At 50.9% G+C, this 27,125-nt stretch overlaps 2 protein-coding genes across 10 annotated transcripts in view; both read left to right on the forward strand.

Annotated features, from left to right (window-relative positions):
* The first annotated feature begins 783 nt into the window (after positions 1-783).
* PLA2G4F (phospholipase A2 group IVF) lies at positions 784-18,157 on the forward strand. Of its 9 annotated transcripts, none has more exons than XR_002345366.2 (20): positions 784-947; positions 2,331-2,412; positions 2,979-3,115; positions 3,204-3,332; positions 3,870-3,910; positions 4,131-4,173; positions 4,638-4,704; positions 6,857-7,026; positions 7,118-7,231; positions 7,437-7,474; positions 7,646-7,781; positions 9,401-9,537; positions 9,799-10,021; positions 11,020-11,134; positions 11,360-11,497; positions 11,595-11,702; positions 13,139-13,333; positions 13,603-13,740; positions 14,257-14,443; positions 14,737-18,157. XR_002345366.2 is itself a non-coding variant. In XM_084973784.1 (20 exons), exons 10-20 carry the CDS (start codon positions 7,470-7,472, stop codon positions 14,955-14,957), a joined length of 1,632 nt encoding a protein of 543 aa, XP_084829910.1. In that variant the 5' UTR covers positions 784-947; positions 2,302-2,412; positions 2,979-3,115; positions 3,204-3,332; positions 3,870-3,910; positions 4,131-4,173; positions 4,638-4,704; positions 6,857-7,026; positions 7,118-7,231; positions 7,437-7,469; the 3' UTR covers positions 14,958-18,157. The 9 variants fall into 9 exon arrangements, 7 of the variants coding, with proteins under 7 accessions (XP_084829910.1, XP_084829912.1, XP_084829908.1 ...); XR_014813579.1 differs by having other exon boundaries at positions 6,922-7,026; XM_084973784.1 differs by having other exon boundaries at positions 2,302-2,412; positions 13,574-13,740.
* Positions 18,158-23,035: 4,878 nt separating this feature from the next.
* Positions 23,036-27,125, forward strand: part of PLA2G4D (phospholipase A2 group IVD) — a 47,456-nt gene continuing 43,366 nt past the window's right edge. Inside the window, exon 1 of the mRNA XM_084973824.1 lies at positions 23,036-23,748. The gene's annotated coding sequence lies outside the window, so the exon portion shown is untranslated. The remainder of the gene's footprint in view (positions 23,749-27,125) is intronic.

The raw sequence follows: 27,125 nt of genomic DNA on the forward strand, positions 1-27,125 counted from the left end.
AGCCTCTCAGTGTTTGGAGAAAAAAATGAGGGAAGTCTGAAAGATTAGAAACATCTTTGAGTCCAGTGAACCACTATGGGGAAGCAGAAATTTCCATATTTCTCCTTAAGGGCTGTGGGGAAGGTAGGGTTTGGAGGTTGTTGGTTTTAGGCTTTTTTTTTTTTCTTTTTAGGGCCGCATCTGAGACATATTGAAGTCCCCAGGCTAGGGGTCCAATCCAAGCTGCAGCTGCCAGCCTGCACCACAGCCACAGCAATACCAGATCCTTAATCCACTGAGCAAGGCTAGGGGTCGAACCTGCATCCTCATGGGAACTGTGTTGGGTTCTTAACCCGCTGAGCCGCAATGGAAATGCCAGGAAAAATGCCTGGTTTTAGGTAGTTTTGACATCTGGGGGAGACTAGGCCACTGACTCAGCACTTTCTGGCTGCTGTTCCCTGGACCACCTGTGTCAGCATTACCTAAAAGCCTTCTTGGAAATATGAAGAACACCTGGGCTCTACCCATACCATCTAAATCAAACCATCTAGGATAAGTCTCAAGCATGGCTCTTTGGGGAGCAGCCCAGGAATAACCAGGATCTTTGGGCACCGGAGTGCCAGTTCCTCATCCTCTTGGAGAGGGTCTAAAGTCCTTCCTGCCAGAGGAAATGGGGCTTCAGTCACTTCCTGGAGCAGGTCAAACCCCACCTCCAGCCCCAGCCAGAAGTCTAGCTGAGCAGCTGGCTCCACCCTCCCCACCCTAGCGCTACCTGTCAGACCTGAGCCAGCAGTGAGTGTAGCCAGAGCTGCGCAAGCGCAGGCAGGGCTTCTTGCTGGGAGCGGGGCTGCCTGGCCATGCTCTGGACACTCTGGCCAAGGTGGCTGACAGGCAAGGGACTGCCCCTCCTAGGTGCGGTGCTTCTGAGAAAGAGAGAGAAAAGAGGACCTCAGTGGAAGCTGTGGCGGGTAAAGTACCTGACTTTCCCCAGGGGTGTGGACAGGAGGAGTCCTGGGAGCACATGTCCCGGTGGAGACTGGGGCCAGCCCCCAGACTGTGGTTTAATCTGGGTTGTGACCAGTTTGCTCCAGATAACCTGGTGGAGCTTAGAGAGTTTAGCCAAATAATAATAACAATTTTGAGGAGTTCCCTGGTGGTGCAGTGGGTTAAGGATTTGGCATTGCCACTGCTGTGGCTCAGGTCACAGATATGGTGCAGGTTCAGTCGCTGACCTTAGAACTTCTCTGCATGCTGTGGGCACAGCCAAAAAAAAAAAAAAATCTTGAAAATAGTACCCCCTGATTAGGAAGTGAAGGGCGAGGAGCATATGGGCAAGGTCATGTGACACTTGCAGCTGGCAGGTGGGGTGGGGTGTTGCCCAGAATGCCCTACCCTGGCCCTAGAGTGGGGGTTGGTGGTGAGGGGTCAGGGGAATAAGGCTCTGGCCGGGATCAGGAGGCTGCGGTTTGCTGTTCTCTCTCCTGGGTCTAAGCTACAGTCTCCTTAGCGACTCGTCAGACCAGTACCAGCTGAGTGACTCTTGTTTTCACCTGCCCGCCCCCTCTTGGGCCATCTTCTGGCTTTGTCAGGAGCTAGTGGGTGAGGTCATCAATCACAGTTTTCTCCTTTAATACTTAATCTCCTTAAGCACATCACTCCAGCCCTCACTTCAGCTCTCAAGCTGCAGCAGCAGCACTGTAGTCTGAGGGAGCTGCACATCTGGGCTATATGTATGAAGTGCTTATGCTGGGCACTTTATATGACTTCTCACTTAAAGCTCACCACAGAGTTCCTGTTGTGGCTTAGCAGGTTAAGAACCCAACATAGTATATGTGAGGGTGTGGGTCTGATCCCTGGCTTTGCCCAGTGCAATTGGTGTTATGTAAATTGTGGTGTAGGTCACAGATGGGGCTCAGATTCAGTGTGGCTGTGGTGTAGGTGGCAGCTGCAGCTTAGAGTCAACCCCTAGCCTGGGAACTTCCATGTGCCATGGGTGCAGCCATAAAAAACAAAACAAGACAAGAAACCTCACCCACAATCCTATGAGAATATCATTATAACCCCCACACTATAGACGGGGAAACCAAAGCACAGGGAAATGAAGTAATTTGCCCAAGGCCAATTAGCTAGACCACTGTGTAGCTTAGATTTGAATCTAGCCTGACTGATTCCAAGGTCAGGTTCATCACCAACATGCTCAAGTCCCAGCGCTTGCCCTGCCAAGTCTTCCCGGATCCCTGGCACAGTGATATCAGTGATCCTGGGCCAGACTGCTGTTCTGTGATAGGACAAAGAAAACCTGAGGTTGGGCCCCACACACAGCTTCCCGGCACTGAGTCTCCAGAGTTCAGTCCTTTCAGCAGGAGACCCATCCGTACTACGACCTCCAGGTGAAGGTGCTGAGGGCCAGAAACATCCGGGGCACAGACCTGCGTGAGTGAGCCCCCAATTCCACACTTTCTCCCTTCCTTTCCCTGGGGCCTCCCCAGAGCCCAGCAGAGACTGGTCTGAGCGTGTGTGTGTGTAGTGGGTTGAACAGAGGCCTCTCTGATGAGGAGGCAGGCAGGCGGGAGCTGGAGGTGAGGGAAGCATGCAGACCACCAACTCCTCCCTGAGACCCACAAGGAGGGGTGCCAGCCTGGGTGTGTGTGGGAGGCCCACCATTGCTAGAAGTTACCATCTGCTCTCCAGGACTTTGCATGCCTGTGCATGGGTGGAGCTTGTGTCCTGAATCAGGCTCTTTCTGGGAATTACTCAATGGTCTGTGCTGCCACCTGATCTTTTCAACTGACCACTGGAGGATTTCCAGTCAGTTGAATGGAAGGTATAACTGGTGGAGATGGAGAGGATGACGTTGGCTCTCGGCCATCCCCTGCCCTGCCGCTGCAAGGGCAGCCTTCTCTCCCCCTGCCCCTTCCCATCCAACCCCAGCCTCCTCCAGGAAACCTTTTTAGCAATAAGAGCTAGAGCCTGAGGACCCCTCCCCGTGCCACCTACAGTGTCCAAAGCTGACTGCTATGTGAAACTGTGGCTGCCCACGGCATCCCCCAGCCCCGTCCAGACAAGGGTGGTGGCCAACTGCAGTGACCCCGAGTGGAATGAGACCTTCTACTTCCGGATCCACGGCGCTGTGAAGGTGAGGGTGGGTGAGGGGCTGGGGCTGAGGAGGAAGAGGTCTCTTCAGGGTGCCTGCCTCAGTCTCCCCTCTCCTGACCTGGCCCCAGAATATCCTGGAGCTCACCCTCTATGACAAGGATGTCCTGGGCAGTGACCAGCTCTCCCTGCTGCTGTTTGACCTGAAGAGCCTCAAGCCTGGCCAACCCCACAGACACACCTTCCCACTCAGCCAGCAGGTGAGCCATCCCGGCTGCACCAGCAGTGGGTCTAGCCCAAGGGGAAGAGCCCCAGCACAGGGCACCGAGGAAGGGCTCCTGGTCAGCACAGGCTATGCCTCCAGGACAGACCCTCCTCCATCCTGCAGCCCCAAACCCACAGAGCCATCCCTCCAATACTTCTTCCCTGAGTAAAGCCCGCACATGGCTCCTCAAGGGCAGAGCGCTGGGTGGGTCTCGGTCACTGCTGAGTCCCGAGCCTAGAACAGCACCTGCCTGCAGCTGTGAACAGATGGAGCTCCTCATGGAGATGCTGCCACCCCCTTTTGGGTCCCCTGTGCACAGTGCCAGGGGGAGGGTTCTGAGGCTTTGGGGGCTTGTTGTTTTTTTATTAATTTTTAAATTATACTTGATTTACATGCTCTGTCAATTTCTGCTGTACAGCAAAGCAGCATGTTCCATCATGTTCCATCACAAGTGATTGGATATAGTTCCCTGTGCTGTACAGCATGATAGGGGCTCTTTGATAATCGGTGCTCCTGCACTCCCTCCATGTAGGATTCCCAAGAGCTGCAGGTGGAATTTGTTTTGGAGAACAGGTGAGTCCAGGTGGAGCCCGTGCCCTCCCCATGTGCCTTGAGACTCCTCCACGGCTCTGGCCATCTGCGCTGGCCTGGCCTGAGAGGGGACATCCTGGTCTTGATGCCTGCCCCCCACCCCCAACCCTGCCATGCCCCCAAGCTGTTCTGGCCACTTTGGTTACATATAACAGCCATCTCGAGGGATTCAGTTGTCTCACGAGCCGCTCCTCCTTTGCAGCCAGGTGCCCGCATCTGAAGTTATCACCAATGGGGTTCTGGTGGTGAGTAGGGGAGGCCAGCTTGGGGCTGCCTGGGGCTGGGGGGCAGTGAGGAGTCCACAACTGAGCCCATGATGGCCACTTGCCTCCAAAGGATGCTCAGCCCCCTCCTCGGAGGGGAGCAGTGCTGGAGGGGATCTCCAGGGACTAGGGGGCAGGAAGCCACCTCCAATGTGAGGGAGTAGCCTAGAGGCCAGCCTGCCCACCTGTGCACAGAACATTGCTCACTTGGGCCCCTGGCTTCTGGGACTGTCAAGGAGCCACTGTCAGGGCCCCCCCATTCCTCCACCTTTCACACCAGGGACCACTTCCTCTGAGTCCTGGGAGGGGGGCTGTGACAGAAGACCGCTGCTCATAAGGCACCAGCTCTGGGAAGGTTGTGAGCTCGACCCTGCCCCAGATACCTGTCCCTCCCTCCCTCCTGGCTTGGCCCCTGTCTGGCTCCCATAGGCCTCTGCTTTCCGCAGGCTCACCCCTGTCTGAGAATCCAGGGCACCCTCGGGGGAGAAGGGACAGCCCCCCATCAAGGCTATGGTGAGTATGGTCAGCGGCCTTGGGTCTTGCCTTCTCTTCTGGGGGGTGGGGGGTGCTGATTTCAAGAAGAGGGCTCTGGAGCAGAAAGCTCTCAATTTTTCACTGCTTCAAGCTGGCCAAGGATGGAATGGACTGTCTCTGAGAGTAGTGAATTCCTGTTCCTGGAAGTATCAAAGCGCAGAGGCTGTATCAGTCCAACCTCTATGGTACAAAAAGCACCCACAAAATCTCAGCGTCAGACATGTCTGGTGATCAGCTGAGGCTTGGCTGATCTAGGCTGGGTTTGGTTCTGCCCAGCTCTGCTCTCCCCGTGTCCCTCACCCACCTCCTATGACCAGCAGAGGAGCCTAAGAATGATCTCAGGGCATCAGCAGAGGCACAAGAGAGCAAGTCCAGTGAGCCAGTGCTTTTCAAGCAAGTGCTTGGTCACGTCACAGCCACACACTAATGTTTTCTTTAGCCCAAACGAGCACAAGGCTGACCCTCAGTTGGAGGGCAAGGCATATGGCTGACCTCTTCAGTGGAGGGAGCAAGGTCACGTGGCAAAGGGTGAGCCTTCCAGAAGTGAAGAATTGGGGTCATCACAACCTGCCACTGGAGGCAGCCACTCAGGAGGGTCCAGATGTGGGAGGGGCATGGAGGCTTTGTGACAGCTAAGGTCGCCTCCGACACTGGAAGTCTGAGCCTACAGGCTGAGTCCTGCCAGGTAATATTACACACTTACTCTGAGTCAGGCTCGGGGCTAAGCATTTTACAGTATTTGATCTTTTAATCCTCATAACAGCCTCATAAAGTAGGTACTGTCATGATCTTTTCATTCATGATGCCGAGGCTTAAGGAAGAAACTTGGTTAAGGTCACGGAGGCAGTAGGTGGCAGAGCCAGAACCAGACCCAAGTGTGTGACAGCCGGGGGCCTGTTTGTTCTCCCCAACACAGATTCTGTTTCTGACTGTCAACAGTGCAGATCAACCTCAGGTTGTAAACTGTGGTGTGCAAAATACCATTTTCCTAACTTTTTTTTTTTTTTTTTTGCCTTTTGTCACTTTAGGGCTGTACCCACGGCACATGGACGTTCCCAGGCTAGGGGTCCAATCAGAGCTGCAGCCTCCGGCCTACACCACAGTTGCAACAATGCAGGATCTGAGCTGCGTCTGTGAACCACACCACAGTTCACCACAACACAGGATCCTTAACCCACTGAGCAAGGCCAGAGATTGAACCTACAACCTCATGGTTCCTAGTTGGCTTCGTTTCTGCTGCACCATGACAGGAACTCCTTTTTTCCTAATTTTCTCAAAGTCCCTCCCACCCTGCATCATGTCAAGTCCCCAGATCTCATTTACCACTAAGAAGGGCAGGCAGGCAGAGGGATTCCTTTTGGACCTCTGCTCCTGGGGTGTTTTGGTTCTGGGGCTCTTTGGTGGGTCTGCCTTGGGTCCCCTCTGCCTGAGTGTCATGCGTAGCCATTTCTCTCCAGGGTCTCACCTGTGCCCCAGAATGCTTCAGGAACAGGGCAGGCCTGATGCTTCTGGGCCCACAGGCCTTTCTCCGCCTCCTTGCAGCCTGGCCTCACCTAGTCAGGACTTGCTCTTCTCTGCTCCTCCACATCTATTCTCCCTGTGCCACGAACCCAATTCTTGCTTTTACCTCCCCTGCAAACTCTCTTTGTTCTCCCAAGGTCTTGTGCTTCAGAAACAATGTGCAGTCTATTTGCTTTCTCTCCAGGCACCAATCTCCCCCAAGGCGATAAGCACAGCGCTGGAATGGGGCAAGACAGGGGGAACTACCAGTTGCATACTGATAATTACTGTAATAATGAATGTGGGATCATTATAATGTAATTATAGAATTACATTTTAGTAGTCTCAAAATCAATAGCCCCACAAGCTCAGGGCAGGGGCCCTTGCCCAGGCACTGTGGGATTCCTGCCCCACCCCCACCCCACCTCCCAGTCCTGACCAGGGGTCCGGGGACCTCAGGTGTCCTTCATGACACCTTTGCTGTGGGACACAGTGCTGGAGAGCGAGCAGGGCGATAAGTAGCATTTCCAAGGGGAAGGAAAGGGGAGTTGCTGCTCAGGTGCCACCATCATGATCTACCTCCCCCCACCCCCACCCCCACCCAGCACTGACCTGGGCCCTCTGCTCCCAGGCGCTAGGCAGATTCGGGTGGCAGTGCCTGGGGCCTCTGAGAAGCCTCAGCTCTTGCCTCTGCAGCCTCCAGGGGAGGCAGGCCTCCCAGCCACGTTTACCTTCCACGTGAATGCAGCACTCAGCTCCAGGCTGGATGTGGAGCTGGGAGAGACGCTCACAGTCCTACAGGTGGGTGACAGGGCCCAGGAAGAGGTGGATGACAGGGTCAGGCCAGCCTGGAGGAGGCCCCTTTCCACTTTGGGTGGTTTCTCCTCTGCAGAGTGGCCCGAGTGCTGAGCTGGAGGCCCAGACGAGCCTGCTGGGTCAGGGGAACATCCTGCTCTCCTCTCTGGCCCTGGGCCAGGAGCAGCAGCACATCGTGGCCCTGGGGGAGGTAAGGCTCTGTCTGGGTGCCTGAAGGCCCCCTGTCTGCTCTGGGACCACCAAGAAAGGCCTGCGGAAAGGGCCTGTGAGGGGGTCAGGTCAGCTGGGAGCTCGCCATGGTGTCTGCATCTGAGCCAGGGTTACCATAGCAACTGGGGCTGCAGGTGCCAGGTTCCCAATCAGTGCGCTCAGGGGTGGGCTGTTGTCTCTTCCAGGGCCAGGAGGTGGCTGTGAATGTGAAGGCAGAAATGAGGTGAGCACGTGTGGGGGTTCTTCTGCCTCCTGGCCTCGGCTGGGGTTTGGGGGGTGGTTTCCGTGGCATCTTTCTGAGGGGTTCCTGGAGCGTGTATCTGCTCCTAAAAGAATGGGTTTGGCAGGGGGCTTTCCTCTACTGAATAATCACCTGGTACCCCATCTGAGGCAGCTCTGGGGACCTTGACCTGCGTCTCGGCTTTGACCTCTGTGATGGTGAACAGAAATTTCTGGACAAGAGGAAGCAGATCGTGTCCAAGGCCCTACAGCAGGTGCTGGGGTTGAGCCAGGCTCCTGACAGTAGCCAGGTATGGAATGAAGGACTGGATCCCTGAATCACTGGGACCAAACCCAGCCACCCAGCCACCCATCCTCTTTCCTTGAGAGGACTGTGTGCCTAAGAGGTGACAGGAAGCACTGGGGAAGTGTGGGGGACCAGAGGAGGAAAGGGGCAGGCCAGTGTGTCCAAGCTGATGGGCACAATTGGGAGAGTCGGGACCCCATGTGTAAGGAGGGCTGAACAGCCCCAGCCAGGGGAGGTGGCTGGTCTGCTCAGGCTGCCATAACCAAATACCACAGACTGGGCGACTTAAGCCTTGGGCATTTATTTTCTCACCGGGAGGCTGGAAGTTCCAGATCATGTGGCATCAGGATTGGTTTCTGAGGCCTCTCTTCTTGACTTGTAGATGGCCACCTTCTTGCTGTCCTCACAGGGCCTTTCCTCTGTGCATGTGCAGGGGTTTGGGGGGATCTCTCTTCTTCCTTTTTCAAGAACACCAGTGCTATAGGATTGAGGCCCTACCCTTATGAGCTCACATAGCCTATGTTACCTCCTTATAGACCCTTTCTCCAGATACAGTCACACTCAGGTGTCAACCTATGAATGTGGGGAGGACACAGTTGAGGCCATAATTGTAAACGAAGGGATTTGGGAGTGGAGGCTCCTCATGAGCCTGTGGCTGGGAGGCAGGAGGAAAGGCAGTGCTAAGGGAACCCTGTGGTAAATCCAGGATGAGCTCGTGGCTTCCTCCTGGCTGCATATGTACTAGGAGACAGAGCCTGTGCCCAGCGGTGACCTGCTGAGCAAGCCTAGATTTTTCGCTTGGTAATGCCTGCTCTGTACCCGATCTCCGCTGAGTGGGTGGAGGGTAGAGAGGGCACAGACCTGCCTACAGGGAGCTCTGTCGCTTCCAGTGCTCTGAAAGGACCATGACCTGGCTGGGCAGTGGCCAGGGAGCATTTTTTTCAAGACTACAGAAGAAAGGAAGGACAAGGAAAGGAAACAAAATCTGGAGTGGGGTGAACCAAACCTTCGTGTAGGAAAGCTGAGCAGCCAAAAAGCTTCTGGTGTGATACCAGCAGGCACCTCTCATGTCTGGGGCAGGTTCAGGCTGCCTGCTGGACTTTGTCACTTCAGTTCTGTGGTTCTCAACTGGGGGCAATTTCATCCCCCTACCCCTCACCTAGGGGACAATTGTCAATGTCTAGAGACACTGTTACAACTGGGGGACAGGGGAGAGGAATGCTAGATAAAGGCCAGGAATGCCACTAAACACCCTGTGACACACAGGACGGTGCCTCACAACAGAGAGTTCTGTGGTCCAAAATTATCAGCAGTGCTGAGATTGAGACCCTGCTTTAGCTGTTTTGAGGGAATGCAGTGTTCCTCCCAGGTACATGCTTTCCTGGTTAAGAGCCATCTCTGAGGCCACACTGCTTCGGCTTGACAGCCCATTACTTACTATGATTATGGACACATTATCGAACCTTCCTCTGCCTCAGTTTCCTCATCTGTAGAGTGGGGGTGTCATTGGGTTGCTTTGATGATTTCGACAAGAAAATGCAAGTCAGGCTCTCAGACATGCTAAGCAGTGACATGGAAACGATAAAGGGTGGTAGATATTATGGTGACAATTATTGTGTCCAGGTCCCTGTGGTGGCTGTGCTGGGTTCAGGAGGTGGAACCCGAGCCATGTCTTCTCTCTACGGCAGCCTGGCAGGGCTACAGGAGCTTGGCCTCCTGGACACTGTGACCTACCTCAGTGGGGTCTCAGGGTCCACCTGGTAAGTGATGTGGGGACAGGGCAGAATAAAGGAGAGCCCTGAAAGGGCAGGGATGTGACCTGGCGAGCTGGTGGGGAGAAGCTGGGATCCTGTCTCCAAAAGGATTAGGAAGGGCAGGAAGGGGCTGAATCCCCGGGGCCCCTGATGGGTGGTGGAGGTGAGGAGATGCAAGTGATGGAGGAGGAGGGGTGACTCACAGACACCTGCATTCCCTTCTCCGCTTGCTGTGCTCCCTCCGTCCCTCATTCCCTCCATGCCCAGGTGCATCTCCACACTCTACAAGGACCCCGCCTGGTCTCAGGTAGCCTTGCGGGGCCCCATCGAATGTGCCCAGGCTCGGGTCTGCAGCAGTAAGATGGGGGCGATGTCCACAGAGCGTCTGCAGTACTACGCCCAGGAACTTGGGATCCGGGAGAGCTGTGGCCATAGCATTTCCCTCATTGACCTCTGGGGCCTTCTCATTGAGTACTTCCTGTGCCAGCAGGTAAGAAAAGAAAGAGCAGGTAATAACGTGTCTCCTTTCCATCCTGCCCAACCGACACTTAGCCTTAGACTAAGATCTGAGATTTGCAAAGCTGTCCTTTAGGTCTGAGGCCCCTGGGGGGAGTTCCCTTGTGGCTCAGCGGCTTAACCATCCAGCATTATCACTGCTGTGGCTCTGGTTACTACTGTGGTGTGGGTTCAATCCCGGTTCCAGGCCTGCTGTGGGTGAGGCCAAAGAAAGAAAGAAAGAAAAAAACACATCTGTGCTTAGGCGTCACTTCCAGAAATACCAGTTTTGGTTGGTGAGCAGTTGCGCCCTAGTACAGGTGTGTTTTGAAAGTGTACCAGGAGTTCCCATCGTGGCTTAGTGGATAACACACCTGACTAGTATCCATGAGGAAGTGCTCAGTAAGTTAAGGATCTGGCGTTGCTATGGGCTGTGGTGTAGGTCGAAGACCTGACTTGGATCCTGAGTTGCTGTGGCTGTGGTGTAGGCCAGCAGCTGTAGCTCCAGTTCAACCCCTGGCCTGGAAAAAAAGAAAGTGTACCAAATGCAGTGGATGCAGAACACTTCTGCAGCCCCTTGGCCCAGTGGGCGTGATTTGCACCACCTGGTGGCTTATCCTAGAACTGCAGGTCCAGCAGGAGTTGGGAGGTGAAATTGGGGCTGACTGAGGTTCTCAGCCCTGGGGCCTGGCTCTCAGTTGTAGATGTGATTTTTCATTGCTGAGAAAAAAATACAAAATCCTTGGGTTCTGACAGATTTCTTGAATGGGAAGAAAGGGAGGAGGGTGTTCCCAATGCCCCTGGAATTGCATAGGCCCCGCAGCAGTCTCACCTCTGCTGCAGCCCAAAGGCTGTCCCTTAGAGAGCTGTTTCTAGAGCACTGGCCTCAGCAACCAGAGTCACTCGTGGGCACACCACACCCCACAGGGTGCCAGGCCTCAGGCCATGGGGATGGAGAAAGGGAATTCCCAAAAGGCCCTCTCTCCTGACCAGGAAAATCCTGCTAAGCTGTCTGACCAGCAGGAGGCCATCAGCCAGGGCCAGAACCCTTACCCCATCTACGCCAGCATCAACGTCCGTACCAACATCAGTGGGGAAGACTTTGCAGGTGTCTGGGTGTGCAGGTGGAGGCAACGGCAGGTGGGAGGGTGGGAGGCACCAGAGCTCTCGGGGGACAGGTGGGAGCCTAGGAGCATAATGGGCTTGTTGCCTCCTGCTCTTGGCAAGGCCAAGATTCCTGCTCGGCCACAAAGCTTGAGAGCCGTGGGGAGGGGGACCCACAGGGTCCTGGTGGGGAGCCCCTGGTGACATTCCCTTTGCTCTGGGCCCCCAGAGTGGTGCGAGTTCACCCCCCATGAGGTCGGCTTCCCCAAGTATGGTGCTTATGTTCCCACGGAGCTCTTTGGCTCAGAGTTCTTCATGGGGCGACTGCTGCAGCTTCGGCCAGAGCCCAGGCTCTGCTACCTACAGGGTGAGTCTGGGCTGGGGGGCTGGGGACAGGGCAGGCGCCGGGCCCTGATGTGGGGTGGAGGGGTTGCGAGGGCTGGGGGACTTGCCTTTCTCCTTAGGTATATGGGGCAGCGCCTTTGCAGCCAGCCTGGATGAGATCTTCCTGAAGATCGCTGGCTCAGGCCTTGGCTTCCTAGACTGGCACAGAGGCAGCCTAAACATCACGGGTGAGTGCAGAGGCCCTGCCCTGCCCCCTACCTCCCACACCTCTTTCCAGCATCAGGGCCCTGGCAGAGGCATGAGAAATGACAGCGAGGGCAGTAAAGGACTCAGAGGTCCCACTGCATTCAGTGAAGTACCAAGAAAGTGACTTCTAAGAGTTCCCATTGTGGCTCAGCAGAAACGAACCCGACCAGTATCCATGGTTTGATTCTTGGCCCCACTCAGTGGGTTAAGGAGCTGGTGTTGCTGTGGCTGTGGTGGAGGCCGGCAGCTGCAGCTCTGATTTGACCCCCTAACCTGGGAACTTCTATATGTCGCATCTTTGGCCCTTGGGGGTTAAAAAAAAAAAAGACAGTGTCTTCCAGCTTAGGTTCTCTGGATGCACAAAGGTTTGCAGAGAGGTGGTTAGGGGTGGGGAGGGAGCAGCACTGGGGGTGCTGATGGGTAGGGAGGGCATAGGGCAGAAAATCTAGTGGGAGTTGTGAGTGTTCCGTGATAAACCTTTAATTCTCTGCTTGGGCTCCATTTAATCGACTCAGCCCTGGACCCCTAGGTGTCTCATTGATACTCTCTCCACCCACCCCAGGGCTCCTTTTCTGCCCCCTCAGTAAATGGCCTATGAGCTCCCCACTGCGTAGAATACCTTCCCCACTTTTCTTCTCTGGGTAATTCTTGCTTAGTACTTAAAGTTTAGCTCAGACATTGTTTTTTTTGTTTTTAGGGTTTTTTGTTTGGTTGGTTGGTTTGGTCTGCTGTTTTTGTTTGTTTGTTTGTTTGTTTGTTTGCTGCAGAAGTTCCTAGGCCAGGGATGGAACCCATACCTCAGCAGTGACCAGAGCCACAGCAGTGACATTGCTGGATCCTCAACCCACTGAGCCACCAGGGAATCCACTCAGATACTGTTTTGCCAGGGGCATCTCTGTCCACTCTGTTCCTCCAGGCCGATTTAGGTTCTGACCTAAAGGTCCCCCAGGACTGTGTACGCCTCCCATGTTGTCCTTACCTGAGGGCACTGTGGCCATGTATTATTTCCTTATGTGTCTCTCCCCTAAGTAGGCTGTGAAGGGCCAGGGCGGGGTCTTGTTCACCCTTGCATCCCCCGTGCCCAACACAGTGCCCAACATAGCACATGGGAGCTGCTCAGAGTGTGTTTAACAGGTGAGATTCTGATCAGAAGTTGTATGTGCTATTGTTGAATAGCACATTGTTTAATTAATTATTGTTTAATAGTATGTGATATTGTTTAATACTTGCAGTGTCACATGCAACTTTCAAAACATGGGTAATGTGGAAGAAAGAGTCATTTAAAAGGGGTTCTGGGAAGCAGTTGTCAGAGACCTGGGAGGCACAGTGGGAGAGGAGGAGGGGATGGAGGAGACGGACTGCAGGACAAAAGAGGGTGCCACTTCTCACTCTCTTTCTCTGTCCCACCCTCACCTAGACGATTGCCAGAAGCTCCAGCTACACGACCCCACACGGCTGCGAACCAGGCTCTTCACCCCCCAGGGGCCCTTCTCCCAGGCTGTGCTGGACATATTCACCTCCCGCTTTACCGCAGCCGAGAACTTGAACTTCACCCGGGGCCTCTGCCTGCACAAGGACTATGTGGCTGGCAAGGAGTTTGTGGCCTGGAAAGGTGGGTGCAGTTCTGGGCGGGGTCCTCCGTCTGGCTCTGGTTCACTTGGGCCAGTGCTGCCTTTTGACCTGGGGGGTGGGGGTGGGGCCCCTGCTGCCCAGGGGCTGGTGGGGGAAGGGCTATGCTGGGAGCAGGGCTGGGGGCTGGGGTGGGAGGCCCCGTGGGTGTCAGAGAGGAGGAGAAGGGCATTGCCGATGCGAAGAGGAGGTTGCACAAAGAGAAGCACTTGTCCTTGTGCAGATAGGCACCTGGACGCCTTCCCCAACCAGCTCACTCCCATGCGAGACCAGCTGTACCTGGTGGACGGAGGCTTTGCCATCAACTCTCCCTTCCCACTGAGCCTGCAGCCGCAGAGAGCCGTGGACCTCATTCTGTCCTTTGACTACTCCCTGGACGCCCCTTTTGAGGTAAGAAGCGGAGGGGGGGGGGGCGTTCTTTGTTGAGGGGCAGCTTGGCTGAGTGGGGATCATGCCTCCTGGGGGGGCTTGGGTTCTAAGCCACAGGTGGGCACCTTGCAAACACCGTCAGCAGTCTGGTCTTCCCGGTTGGAGGAAGAGGATTGCTGAGGTGATGGCAGAGGGTGGGAGTCAGGAAAGGAGACCAAAGAGAGTGCTTTATCCTGGTGAAGAGGATAGCCCTGTTCTGGACCCTACTGCTCCTATCTGGGCCTGGGTTTAGGTCTGCTGTCCCTCTGTTACTGTGGTAACAACAGAACCTTCAGGGTTCCCTCACGGAGTCTCTGTGAGCCAGCGGCTCCCTCAAGCCTTAAGGGGTGATGGACACATTCCATACCCGGGGTGGGTTCTCTTCTTATGGCCCGAAGCCGCTCAAGGCGGGAGGCAGAGCTGCCTTGAAGCCTGGGCCCTTGTGAATGCAGGGGGCCAGGCAGGGTCAGGAGCTCACAGGTCTGGGTCCCCGCCCAGGTCTTACAGAAGACAGAGCAGTACTGCCTGGACCGAGGCATCCCCTTCCCCAAGATTGAGGTGCGGCCTGAGGACTTGAAGGAACCCCAGGAGTGCTACCTGTTTGCCAAGGCAGGGGACCCATGCTCACCCATCGTGCTGCATTTCCCCCTGGTCAACCGTACCTTCCGCACATACCTGGCCCCAGGTGAGGGGAAACCCTGGGGCTGGGGCTGGGGCTGGCCCAGGAGCTAGGATGCCTTTCTGAGACTGGGTTCCCCAGACAATACACCAAAGTGTGCCTCCTGGGGGGCCTGAGGTGGCCACTGCTTCCTGGATTGGCCTGGCTACTCCTGGGGTGGGGGGCGCGAGGGAGCTGAGCTCTGGGCCCAAGCAGAGTCCACAGAACCAGCCAGATGTCCTAGGGAAGGGGGACTTCTGGACTGGCAGCTCCTAGCCACAGAGTGCCCCAGCCTGGCCTCTCTCCGCTTCCCACCACAGGTGTGGAGCGACAAACTGCGGAGGAGAAAGCCTGTGGGGACTTTGTCATCAGCGGGCCTGACACCCCCTACAGCATGATGAACTTCACCTATGAGCCCCAGGAGTTTGAGCGGCTGGTGGCCCTGAGTCGATACAACGTTCTGAACAATGTGGAGACCTTGAAGCAGGCCCTCCGACTGGCTCTGGACAGGCGACAGGCTGCGGACAGGGCTAGAGGCTGACTCAGGCTGCAGCTGTGACAGAGAGGAAGGACTGTGGGCTCCAGACCAGGGCTAGGTTAGGGGGAGGGGTGGGAACCCTCTGGGGCTCCTGCTTCCCATCTTGTCGGGCCTTGGGAATCTCCTGCAGGAGTGCAGCCTGGACCTGGGGCAGGGATCTTCTCCCACGGGTTTCTGGAAGGAGAGGCTCTCTCCAGGGGCTCTTGGGAAGGTCAGGCAAAGGTGAGCAGGGCTCATGTGATGTTGGAGTGTGTAGGGGAAATGGGGCAACAGTCTAGCCCAGGGTCCACCCCAAACACAGAAAGACCTCAGAGGGCCCAGGTCTCCAGATCCTCAACAGAATGGGCGCCGTGAGAGCTGAGGTGCAGGTTACCCTTCTTAACCGAGACCAGAAGCAAAGACGAATCCATCCAATCCACACTTCCTGCAAATGGCCCCAGCCCTGACCATCTTTTGCTCACCCCACTCCTGGATTCAGTGCTAAGGCCTATCAGGAACGAAGGGGGACCACACGGGTTGCCATTCTGGGTCACTAACTCCCCGGTCCTGCCTGCTAACTCCCCTTTGCCTCTGGCTTCCCTGTCCCTGGTCACAGCTCCCCACCCTTCTCTGCTCAGCCTCCAAGAGGCTGTGGGATGATAACCTGCCCTGCTGGCCTCCAGCTCCTGGGTCCCCCTGCTAATGACTCATCTTCGCTCTCTACGCTTGCCATTCTCTTGTCATATAGCTGCCACCTCGTGCAAATGGTCTCACCATTCCCAGAAGCTAAATGTCTGAGGGCATATTCATTTATCAGAGGCTGAGTGGATGTGAGCCAGCATGTCTGTGTCCTTCCTAGTTGGGGTGGCTGGTGAGTGCCTGTCAGCTGCCAGGGATGGGCAGAAGTGGAGGGACCCTGGCTGGGAACACTGGGGCCTGGGTTCCCGCCTTTTTCTTTTGTTAATGGCCACATCCGAGGCTTATGGAAGTTCCTGGGCCAGGGATTGAATCTGAGCCACAGCTGTGACTCAAACCACTACAGTTGGATTCTTAACTCGCTGTACCACAGGGGAAACTCCTGCCTTTTTCACAAACAAATCCCACAACCTGGGCGATCTCTCTCTCTCTCTCTCTCTCCCTCTGTTTATCATTTCTTCTGACGCACCGGGGCCCTCCAAATACCTGGACCCTCTCCAGCATGGGCAGACTTTAGGTCTGTGGAGGGGAGATCCACCCTGACCAGGCTGGTATGGGGATCGTCAGGCCCCACCCAGTGCCAAGCCACCTGGTGCCCTTCAGGGGCCGCCCTGTCATACTCACCACTCACTGGAACACTTGGCTCATTTCTTTCCCCTCTGCCAGCAGTGCTCTCTTTTGCTGCAGCCTCTGCCTCAATCTCTCTCTCTCTCTCTCTCACATGCTCTCCAAGGCCAAAGTCCCATTTTCTCTTCTAATAAGAGACAAAGCCTCACTTGTCCTGACTCTGGGAAGAAGACCCTCGTTCTAGCTCCCAGCTGGGAGGAAGGTATCTACATCCCGTATTGGCCTAGGATCCCAGGCCTTCAACTGGACATGACTGGGGGCACTGAGGCAGCGGGGCCAGTGCTGTGGGTGGGCACAGGGTGGGGGCAGCTTGTTTCTCTCCTGCCTCCTCACCAAGGCCAGTGGCCCTTGGGATGGGCAGGCTGGTGAGCTGGTATTTACACACCCTTCTGACTCTTCTCCTTTGACCTGCTATCTTCCCTTTGGGTTTATTTCTCTTTCCTGGAGTGTGCAATTGAATAGGTCTATAGTGGAGGGTTGTAAACATTCTGAGTCCTTATATGTCTGGAGTTGTCTTTTTTTGTCCTGATTTATGAATTATAGTCTGGATGAAGGTAGATTTCTTGGTTCGAGCTTCACATTCCTCAGATTGTTGTGCTCCCTTGCATTGGATGTTGCCTTTGAGCAGCCTGATGTCAGCTGAAAACTCCTGTCCCATTGTAGATAAGATTATCTAAATTATAGGGTTTTCCCTGTCTTGGATTTTCACGTGTTTCACTCTGATTTTTCTAAAGTATGAACTTAAAATCAGTGAGCTCTTTTTTTTTCTTTTTAGGGCCACACCTGGGGCACATGGAAGTTCCCAGGCTAGGGGTTGAATCAGAGCTGCAGCTGCCAGCCTACACCACAGCAATGCCAGATCAGAGCCGCACCTGTGACCTACATCACAACTCATGGCAACAACAGATCCTTTAACCCACTGAGTGAGGTCAGGGATCAAACCTGCATCTTCATGGATCCTAGTCGGGTTCATTACCACTGAGCCAAGAACTCCAGTGAGCTCTTTCGATTTCGAAAGTCATGTCTTTTTGAAGTTCCAAGGAATTATTTTCCAATTTTATCAAAACTCTACTCTTCTTCATTCTCTCTTTCTAGATTCCTATTAAATGGATATTGATAAATGGATATTGAAATGTATGAATCGATCCTCTCTATCCCTACAGTTTCCTTTTGCACATTCTATCTTTTCACTTGTGCTGCATTCTGGAAATTTTCTTTGCATGATTTTCTGGTTCACATATACATTCTCCACCTATGTCCTGTCTGATCCTCTATGCATCTTTTGGGGGGTTTTATTTAATTTTTGACTATCACATTTTCCTGTTTAAGTTCTCTAATTGGATCTTCCAAAACGATCTGTTCTTGTTGCACGAATATGCTTCCATCACTCCTTACTTCCGATGGTGTTAATATGTGCATTTTATGTCATTTTCCTGATTGTTCTGTAAACGATTTCCTTGGGATAGGTTCTTTGTGGCCTCTCCTTCATGAGCTTGGCCTTCTTTGTATATTTGGTAATTCTTGGTTGTCTTCTCGTCTCTGAGACTGTTCTGTACAAGCTCTGGGTTGGTCAATGGCCATGCAATGGCAATGGTGGCCTTCAGGTGGCAGTGTGGGACTTGCAGAGGAAGCCAAAGAGATGCAGTTGCAGAGATGGGTCAGAGCCTTGAAATAACGCTATGAATTTATTAATCTATATTTATATCTAATGGGTTTGGTGTTGTGGGAGGTAAGTAAAATATTACAAAGGAGCATTCCAGTTTCAAGATGAAGGACAGAAGACAGGCGAAGATCACTCCCCAACATAAATTTTCTGAATTTGTCTTTTTAAGAAATAACATAGATTAAATTAGCAATTGTTTATCCTCAATAATAAAAAGGTTATATGTTTCCATCACATACAATTTTATTCTGATAACAATATCTGAGTTTTTTTAATCACCAGTGTATTTTTTAGTCCCCTAATGCACCATCAGTCTGAGCAAACATTCACTCTGATATGGGACCAGTGGACTCTGACATATGCAAGGAGCCTCTTGGTCCGAGAGCTGCTGGCCATTTTCAGGGAGCCAGAGGGGTGAAATGAGACAAGGTGCGTGACACGCTAAGCACAGTGGCTGGTGTGTTATGTGCAGTCAGTACTTGCTGGTTGCTCTTTTAAAGGGGGTGCTGAGTGCTCTGAGCTGCGGAGAAGTAGTGGCCTCTTGGCTTGTCCTAAATGACTGGATCCCTACCATTCCCCCATCCTGTCAGTTACATTCAGAGGAATCTGGCTCAGACCTGAGCTTGTTTCTGCCACATTGCTGGGGGTGGGGCTGCTTGGTTGCGATGCTGGCCAGACTGACCTGTCCCCAGGCCCCATCTCTCCCCTAAGCCAGGGAAAGGATCTAGCCTCCTGGGGAAATTTGACAGGACTCCTTTTCTTTGCCCCATGAATCTTCCTCTTCTCCCTCTCTCCTCCTGGCCAGAAAGGAGGTGTTCTACCTTTGTGTGCCCCCATGTGCATACGTGTGTTCTTTCTTTCTTTTATTAGCTATACCGGAGGTTCCTGGTGGTGCTGGCTGACCTCCACAAGATGGGGAAAAAGGCCCTCAGCATGGGAGCCACCCAGAGGGTGGAACCCTGATCTCCTCAGAGATCCTGGCCTTGCTGAGCTGTGCAGATTCAAGGCCCCAGCCCTGTACAATTATTAGTGCCACCACCTAGAGACCTGGTGTCTTTGTCAAGAGCTGGGCTTGAAGTGGAGCAGGAGCCAGGGTGGGAGGGGAGTGTCAGGGCGAGTTGGTAGCCAAGGGCAGGGCTGCTGTTCTCTGACATTCCTGAATGAGGCACTTTGAGTTCCTCAGCCCTCCAGGTGGCTGGAAGGGCCTGGGGAGTGGGGTTGTACCTCTCTTGCTTATCCTCCCCCAGTTCCCTGCAGACTTGTCCATTTACCCTAGGGTGGCACACTCGTACGTCGTGGTACTGTAACATGACAGGCTGGGAAGTACAGGCTTAAGGGACCACCTGGCCTTCCTCAGCCATAACCTTCTTGCATTGCCTCTTGGGATCAACAGCTGAGGCCACAGCCTTCACGCAAGCACCCCTCCCTGTTCTCACCCGGCTGGCAAGCAGCTCCCAGGTGTCCCTGCAGAGTAGCCTGCTCAGTTGAAGTCCCTGATGACCTTAGGCCTAGATGCCCCCTTCCTACTCTGTGCCTTCCTCTGAGCAAGAACCACTGTGGGCAAACTGCCTCCTCAGATCTTCCTTGTGTCCCACAGGCTGGCTACAGAGGGGGCCTGTTTGTGACGGGGCCATGATCCTGAGGCTCCTTCTCTCATTCCCAGACTCTGTCTGGCTTCTGGGGCCTTGACTCTGAAAACTTAGTCCTGAGTGGGCTTTTAGACAAGCAGCTTCCAATCAAGACTTCCAGAGAGGGCTTGCTTTGGGGTCAGGCTGACCTCAGGGAATCCAGGACTAAGAGGCAGGGTGAGGTCCTAGGATCCAATAAACCCTTGCCCTCCTCTTGTTTTGTGACCTGGGACTTGCTGTCATAGCCTGTGCCAGCCTGAGGTCCTGATGTTTCCAGTTGCCCCAGAGGACATTACGCAGTAGTAGGTGAAAGTGCCCTACTCTGGGCTGGGAGGAGCTCAAGGCTGCAGGAATGGGGTAGATGGGAAAAACCGCAGCTAGAGAGCAGGCTGGGATCCAGGACTGTTCTGGAACATGTTTATGATGTGGACTGATGCAGGGAGAAATCTGCTTCCCTATGGGGTAGGACCACCCCTATTTTGACATCCCACCCCCATCCCTGCAAAGCCTCCTCACTACCGCTTGGTCCTGGTTCACCAGCCAGGGAGGTACAAAATGAAGTCCAAAAAGTACTAGAAGTAAACGTGGGCCTAAGGATATTTCTAATTATGATTCAAAATGCAAGTACAGTAAGTTGAAAACATTTATAAATGTAAATTAAAAATGCAAAAGCCTTTTGCATGACAGAAACATCACTAACAAGCTCAAAAAGTAAATGACAAACTGGGGAAATTTTTGCAATCTTTCACAGGAGAAAGGACTGATCTTTTTTTTTTTTATAGTTATTTTCCCAATACTTTTTTTTTCTACTGTTCAACATGGCGACCCTGTTACACATACATGTACACATTCTATTTTCACACATTATCATGCTCCATCATAAGTGACTAGACATAGTTCCCAGTGCTACACAGCAGGATCTCATTGCTAATCCATTCCAGAGGCAATAGTTTATATCAACCCCAAGATCCCCAACCACTCCACTCCCTCCCCCTCCCCCTTGGTAACCACAAGTCTGTTTTCCAAGTCCATGATTTTCTTTTCTGTCAAAAAGTTCATTTGTGCCTTCTATTAGATTCCAGATATAAGTGCTATCATATGGTATTTGTCTTTCTCTTTCTGACTAACTTCACTCAGTATGAGTCTTTAGTTCCATCCATGTGGCTGCAAATGGCATTATATCGTTCTTTTTTTATGGCTGAGTAGTATTCCATTGTGTATATATACCACATCTTCCTAATCCGAATGTCTGTCAATGGACATTTGGATTGTTTCCAGCTCTTGGCTATTGTGAATAGAGCTGCAATGAACATCCGGGTGCATGTGTCTTTTTTAAGGAAAGCTTTGACTGGATATATGCCCAAGAGTGGGATTGCTGGGTCATATGGAAGTTCAATGTATAGATATCTAAGGTATCTCCATACTGATCTCCATAGTGGTTGTACCAGCTTACATTCCTACCAACAGTGCAGGAGGGTTCCTTTTTGTCCACACCGCCTCCAGCATTTGTTATTTGTGGACTTACTAACGATGGCCATTCTGACTGGTGTGAGGTGGCATCTCATGGTAGTTTTGATTTGCATTTCTCTAATACTTAGGGATTTTGATCATTTTTTCATGTGCCTGTTGGCCATCTGTACATCTTCCTTGGAGATATGTCTATTCAAGTCTTTTCCCCATTTTTCCATTGGGTGTTGGCTTTTTTGCTGTTGAGTTGTATAAGTTGCTTGTATATTCTAGAGATTAAGCCTTTGTCAGTTGTATCATTTGAAACTATTTTCTCTCATTCTGTAAGTTGTCTTTTTGTTGTCTTTGCTGTGCAAATCTTATCAGTTTGATGAGGTCCCATTTTTTAATTTTTGCTCTTATTTCTGTTGCTTTGGGAGACTGACCTGAGAAAATATTCATAAGGTTGATGTCAGAGAACGTTTTGCCTATGTTCTCTTCCAGGAGTTTGATGGTGTCTTGTCTTATATTTAAGTCTTTCAGCCATTTTGAGTTTATTTTCGTACATGGTGTGAGGGTGTGTTCTAGTTTCATTGATTTGTCTGCAACTGTCCAGGTTTCCCAGCAATACTTGCTGAAAAGAAGGACTGATCTTCCCAACATATAAAGAACTCTTAATGTTCAAGAATAGAAAAGACCAAAGATCTGACAGAAACATAGCCAAAGTAGATAAGCATCACACAGAAAGGAAGGTGTAATTGCCTTAGATGTTATGTAGAATTAATATGTTCTTAATTGTATGTTAACATATTCGCATATATACTATATATATGACTCTATTTTGTTATTTTTTTATTTTGTTTGCCCTTTAGGGCTGCCCCTGTGGCATATGGAAGTCCTCAGGCTAGGAGTTAAATCAGAGCTGCAGGCGCCAGCCTATGCCACAGCCACAGCAACCCAGATCCAAGCCATGTCTGCGACTGCACCACAGCTCATGGCAACGCTGGATCCTTAACCCACTGAGCAAGGCCAGAGATGGGACCCACATCCTCATGGATACTTGTCGGGTTCATTACCACTGAACCACAACCAGAACTCCACTATGTTACTTTATGCAATGTTTCTGGGCCTGGAATTCATTGATAGAAAGAGAAGCCAGGGAGTTCCCGTCGTGGCGCAGTGGTTAATGAATCCAACTAGGAACCATGAGGTTGTGGGTTCGGTCCCTGCCCTTGCTCAGTGGGTTAATGATCCAGCATTGCCGTGAGCTGTGGTGTAGGTTGCAGACGCGGCTTGGATCCCACGTTGCTGTGGCTGTGGCGTAGGCCGGTGGCTACAGCTCCGATTGGACCCCTAGCCTGGGAATCTACAAATGCTGCGGGAGCGGCCCAAGAAATAGCAAAAAGACAAAAAAAAATCCCCAGGAGGAAGGACTCCCCAGTATGACACGGCTATGTGAATCTGGAATTGAGGGTATCTGAAGTTATACGTCTGGAAATCATCAGTGTATAAATGGTGCTTAAAGCCATAGACTGAATGGGATTGTTAAGGGAATGGATACAAACAGAATACGAGGAATCTAAGAACTGAGTGATGGGGCTCTCTAACCTTGAGAATGGAGAGTCAGAATGTGAGTCTTTTCTGAGGGATAAGAATACAGGGACTTGGGACACTTGGTCCAAAGAAGAGGAAAATGGAAAGATGACTCTCAAGGTGAGCCTGAGACAAAAAGAATGACAGTGTCTAGGAGAAAACCATGGCACCAAGGAAAGTTAGGGATAATTTTTCAGTTGTCAGCTGATTGTTTCTCAGTCCCAGATGCTGCCTACTCTATATATGCCCTGTGATTAACGATGGGATTATTTTAAGTCTCTCCTTTAGGATGATCTTAAAGAAGCAATACACACCGTAAGTCAATGGTCATTACGTGGTAGTTTCCTCATAAAAGGTAGAATACATGGGTCCAGGGACCAAGAGGTATAGGCTGGCCCTGATTACCACTACTCTGTGTGACCCACCCTTCCTGAAACTTTAGGCTCTGTGGGTCTAGAGGTCCTGGTTTCCAGAGATGAGAGAAGAGTTCTATTTGGGGACACAATAAGAATTCCACTAAACGTACAATTATGCCTGCTGCTTTGTCACTACAGGCTACTCATGCTGGTGGACCGGCAGGCAAAGGAAAGAATTACCTACCATACTGGTAGGAGTAACTGATTCTGATCCTCAGGAGCTAAAACTGATGCTATACCATGGAGGCAGGGCAGAGCGTGTCCGACATCAGATGATCTTTGGTTTTCTCACACAAATTGTAAACTGTGCACATATAGCAATCACGGTCTGATAAAAGCATAGTAACCTGAGCTCCAGACCCCTCAGACATGAGGGTCGGGGACACTCTACCATGGGAGCCACTTGGACCAACCAAGTGCTGGTTGAGGGGGAGGAGAACCCAGATGGGGGAGTGTGGACGGGGAAGATGACAGCATCAGTTACAGATATGGGATCAATTGTAGCAGTTCAAGCTGTAGTTCATTCCACTAATTTTTCTCTTGTGAGAGTCCCCAGGAATTGTGACTGACCAGAATCCTGGAGAAGCTGTCCGTGGATGGAGTGAATTTAATGTGGGAAGCAAGTGGATCTGCCTGTGCAGGAGTGGATTGTAGTGGATGTGATTGGTGCCCTACCAGATTCCCTTTACCAGACCAGTGCACCCTCCCTCCAGCTGCTGGGAGGGTTGGTTGCTAATGGCTCATAGGTAAGTCCTTCTCCAAAGATTTGCCATTGGCTAAATGAAAGCCCACCCACCTGATGTATTAGTGAGGGTTTAAAACCTGTTGGAGAAAGAGAGAAAAAATGGTGCATGTGATTATGGACTCTGACAAGTCTGAAATTTGTACATAGGCCATTAGGCTGGAAACTCAGGCAAGAGGTGAGAATCACTGTTGCAGTCTTGAGCAGAATTCCTTCTTCTTTGGGAAGCCTCAGTTTTTGCTCTGAAGGCCTTCAACTGATTGAATGAGGCCCACCCACATGACTTCTTTATTCAATGTCAGCTGATTATAAATTAGTTACATCTATAGCATATTTTCATAGCAATATCTAGACTGGTGTTTGACCAAAAGGCAGCAGAGCCTAGTCAAGTTAACACCTAAAATTGACCACCCCACCTGGAAAGTGATGTTCTCAGTCATACCCCCAGCTCTGGAGTAGCCTAGAGTTACCACCCAGCAGACACAGGAGTTCAGAGCCCAGGCCCCTTGCTTAAAGTGGAAACAACATTGGTGTCATGAAAGTGCTGCAGAAGTCTCCAAAGGATCAGCCTGAAGCTAGACTGCAGCTTAGAGTTCATGTTTGTTTAGCCACTTTTCCTGTTCTATTTCCATCACTGCCCATTTCCCAAGAGGATTCCTTCTATAAAACAAGTGCATCCAAACTCCTGCCTCAGACTCTGCCTTTAAGGAAATGAACCCTAGACCCTGTGATGATTCATTTCATGTGTCACCTTGGAGAGTGTTTTTGGGATGAGATTTGCACTTAAATTTGATTAGAGCAGATTGCCCTCCATAATGTGGGGGAGCCTCATCTATTCAGTTGAAGGAGTGACTAGAACAAGAAGACCGGCTTCCGAAAGTGAGAAGGAATTCTCCAGCCGACTGCCTCTGACTTCATCAGCATCCCTGGGTCTCCAGTCTGCCAGCCCAGATTGTGGACTTTACAGCCTCCGTAATTGCTTGAGCCAATTCCTTCCAATCAGCCTCTTTCTATATATACATCCGATTAGTTCTGTTTCTCTGCAGAACTCTCATATAAATACCAACTATTTATAGGAAGTTAATCTCAAGGCTCCAGGAGAGGCCTGAGCAACTAGTGCCCAGCAGGAACCATCCTTATGTCTTAGGGTAGCCTGCATGAGTTCCTTGACTCACCATTGCTCAGCTAAAGGAGACAAGCAGCTGTGGGTCTGCTCAGGTGCTGGAATAGACTCAGCTTTGTGTTTGAGGGGCATGTCTCTGGGAATTCTCAATCAGCCCTACCTCCAATATTTCTCATAATTAAACCAATTTCCGGGAAGTTCCAGCCACAAGCCCATGTGCCCCATTCTTCATTTTGGCTTTGGTTATGTTTTAGACCTTGGTATGTAACTCTGAGCTCTTTGAGCTCAGCCATTGCCTGCATCCTTGCCCTTCTGCTTGCCTCTGCTGCTTAATTTTCATTGCTTTTGGCAGTACTTCCAGATAATTTGTGGGTTTGGATTCAAATTGTTTCATCAAAGGTGGAGTTTGTGTTTCTGTTATTATTTTCTCCTGTTGCTTTTGGAGGACTTCCCAAGAGGAGAAGGGAAAATGCTGAATTTATTTCACCCTTTTAAAATCTTGTAAGAGTTTTGAATTTTTGCAAATCTAATACGTACAAAGTAGTGAATTTAATTTGCATTTCCCTGAATACTAGTGGCATTGGACATATTTTTTATTGTTTCTTGGCTATCCTGGTTTCCTTTTCTATGATATGCCTGTTTATATACTCTGCTATTTTTTTCTGCTCAGTTCTTTGTAGTTGTTGTTTTCGTGACTGCTTTGTAAATATATGAAGATATTTTTTGATTCTAATACTTTTTTGGCTAAATATTTTGCAGATATCTTCCCTTAGTCTGTGCCTCTTTTTTTCTTTTTTTTCCCCACCTTTTGTGGTTTATTTTTTCAACTTTGGAAGGTGTTTTTTATTAAGAAGTTTTATATTTTAATTACATTTTAATGTAATTGAGTATATAATTGTTTTGTTTTAAGGTTTGTGTGGTTTTTGTTTCTAGTTTAAGAAATCCTTCCTTAGGAGTTCCTGTTGTGGCTCACTGGTTAAGGAATCTGACTAGAAAACCATGAGGTTGCGGGTTCAGTCCCTGGCCTCGCTCAGTGGATTATGGCTCCGGTGTTGCCTTGAGCTGTGGTGTAGGTTGCAGCCGTGGCTCGGATCTGGCCTTGCTGTGGCTCTGGCGAAGGATGGTGGCTACAGCTCTGATTAGACCCCTAGCCTGGGAACCTTCATATACAGTGGGAGCGGCCCTGAAAAGAGAAAAAAAAAAGAAAGAAATCCTTCCTTATTCTGATGCGGTAAATATCAAACTCTTTACTTTTTTTTTTTTTTTTTTTTTTTTTGGTCTTTTTGTCTTTTCTGGGGCCACACCCGCGGCATATGGAGGTTCCCAGGCTAGGGGTCTAATTGGAGCTGTAGCTGCCATCCTACACCACAGCCACAGCAACTCGGGATCCTTAACCCACTGAGTGAGGCAAAGGATTGAACCCACAACCTCATGGTTTCTAGTCAGATTCATTTCCACTGAGCCACGATGGGAACTCCAAACTTTCTACTTTTAAATATAAGGCCTGAGTTAGGTTTTCCCCAGCACCATTTAATAAATAGTTTTTTCTCTCCTCTGAGCCACACTGTCACTTTTCTCATATAGCAATTTCCCAAATATGGAGCTGTTTCTGGGCTCCATATTCTGTTATATTTGTCCTTTTGTCTATGCCTGCACCAAGGCTCAGCTGTAATTAATTTATAGTAAGGCAAATCCCCTTTGTGTTCTTCTTTAGAATTGTCTTGGCTATTATTGTTATTTGGACCTTCTACATAAATTTTAGATTCAGCTTATCAAAATTTCATTGAAAACGTTTCTGGGATTTCATTTGGAATGGCATTAAATGTGGGATATCTTTCCTTTTTTTCTTTTTTTTTTTTGGTCTTTGTTGATGCCTTTCAAATTCATATTTAAAATTGTCTATGTTCCTTGAATTCTTTTTTTTTTTTTGGCTGCAGTGTGCAGCAGCTTGATATGGGATCTTGGTTCCTACACCAAGGATTGAACCCCAGACTGCAGCAATAAAAGTGCCGAGTCCTAACCACTAGACCACCAGGGAACTCTCTATTCCTTGAATTCTTGATAAAGCTTGCCATTAAACAATCTGGGTCTTGAGTTTTGTTTTTGTTGTTGTTATTTTTTTTTAATTATTCATTAAAAAGAACAAATGAAGTATGTGGTACTGGATTAGAGTCAGAGATTTTGTGAGTGTGAACATATGCTTAGCTTAACATACATACTGAAAGATACATATAAAAATAATTATGGATTTGTGCACA

This window comes from Sus scrofa, chromosome 1 (assembly GCF_054392235.1).
Source record: "Sus scrofa isolate SSC_HxYL_T2T_F1_AM1 chromosome 1, Sscrofa_HxYL_maternal_Yorkshire_Landrace_v2.0, whole genome shotgun sequence".
Taxonomy (NCBI): Eukaryota; Metazoa; Chordata; class Mammalia; order Artiodactyla; family Suidae; genus Sus; species Sus scrofa.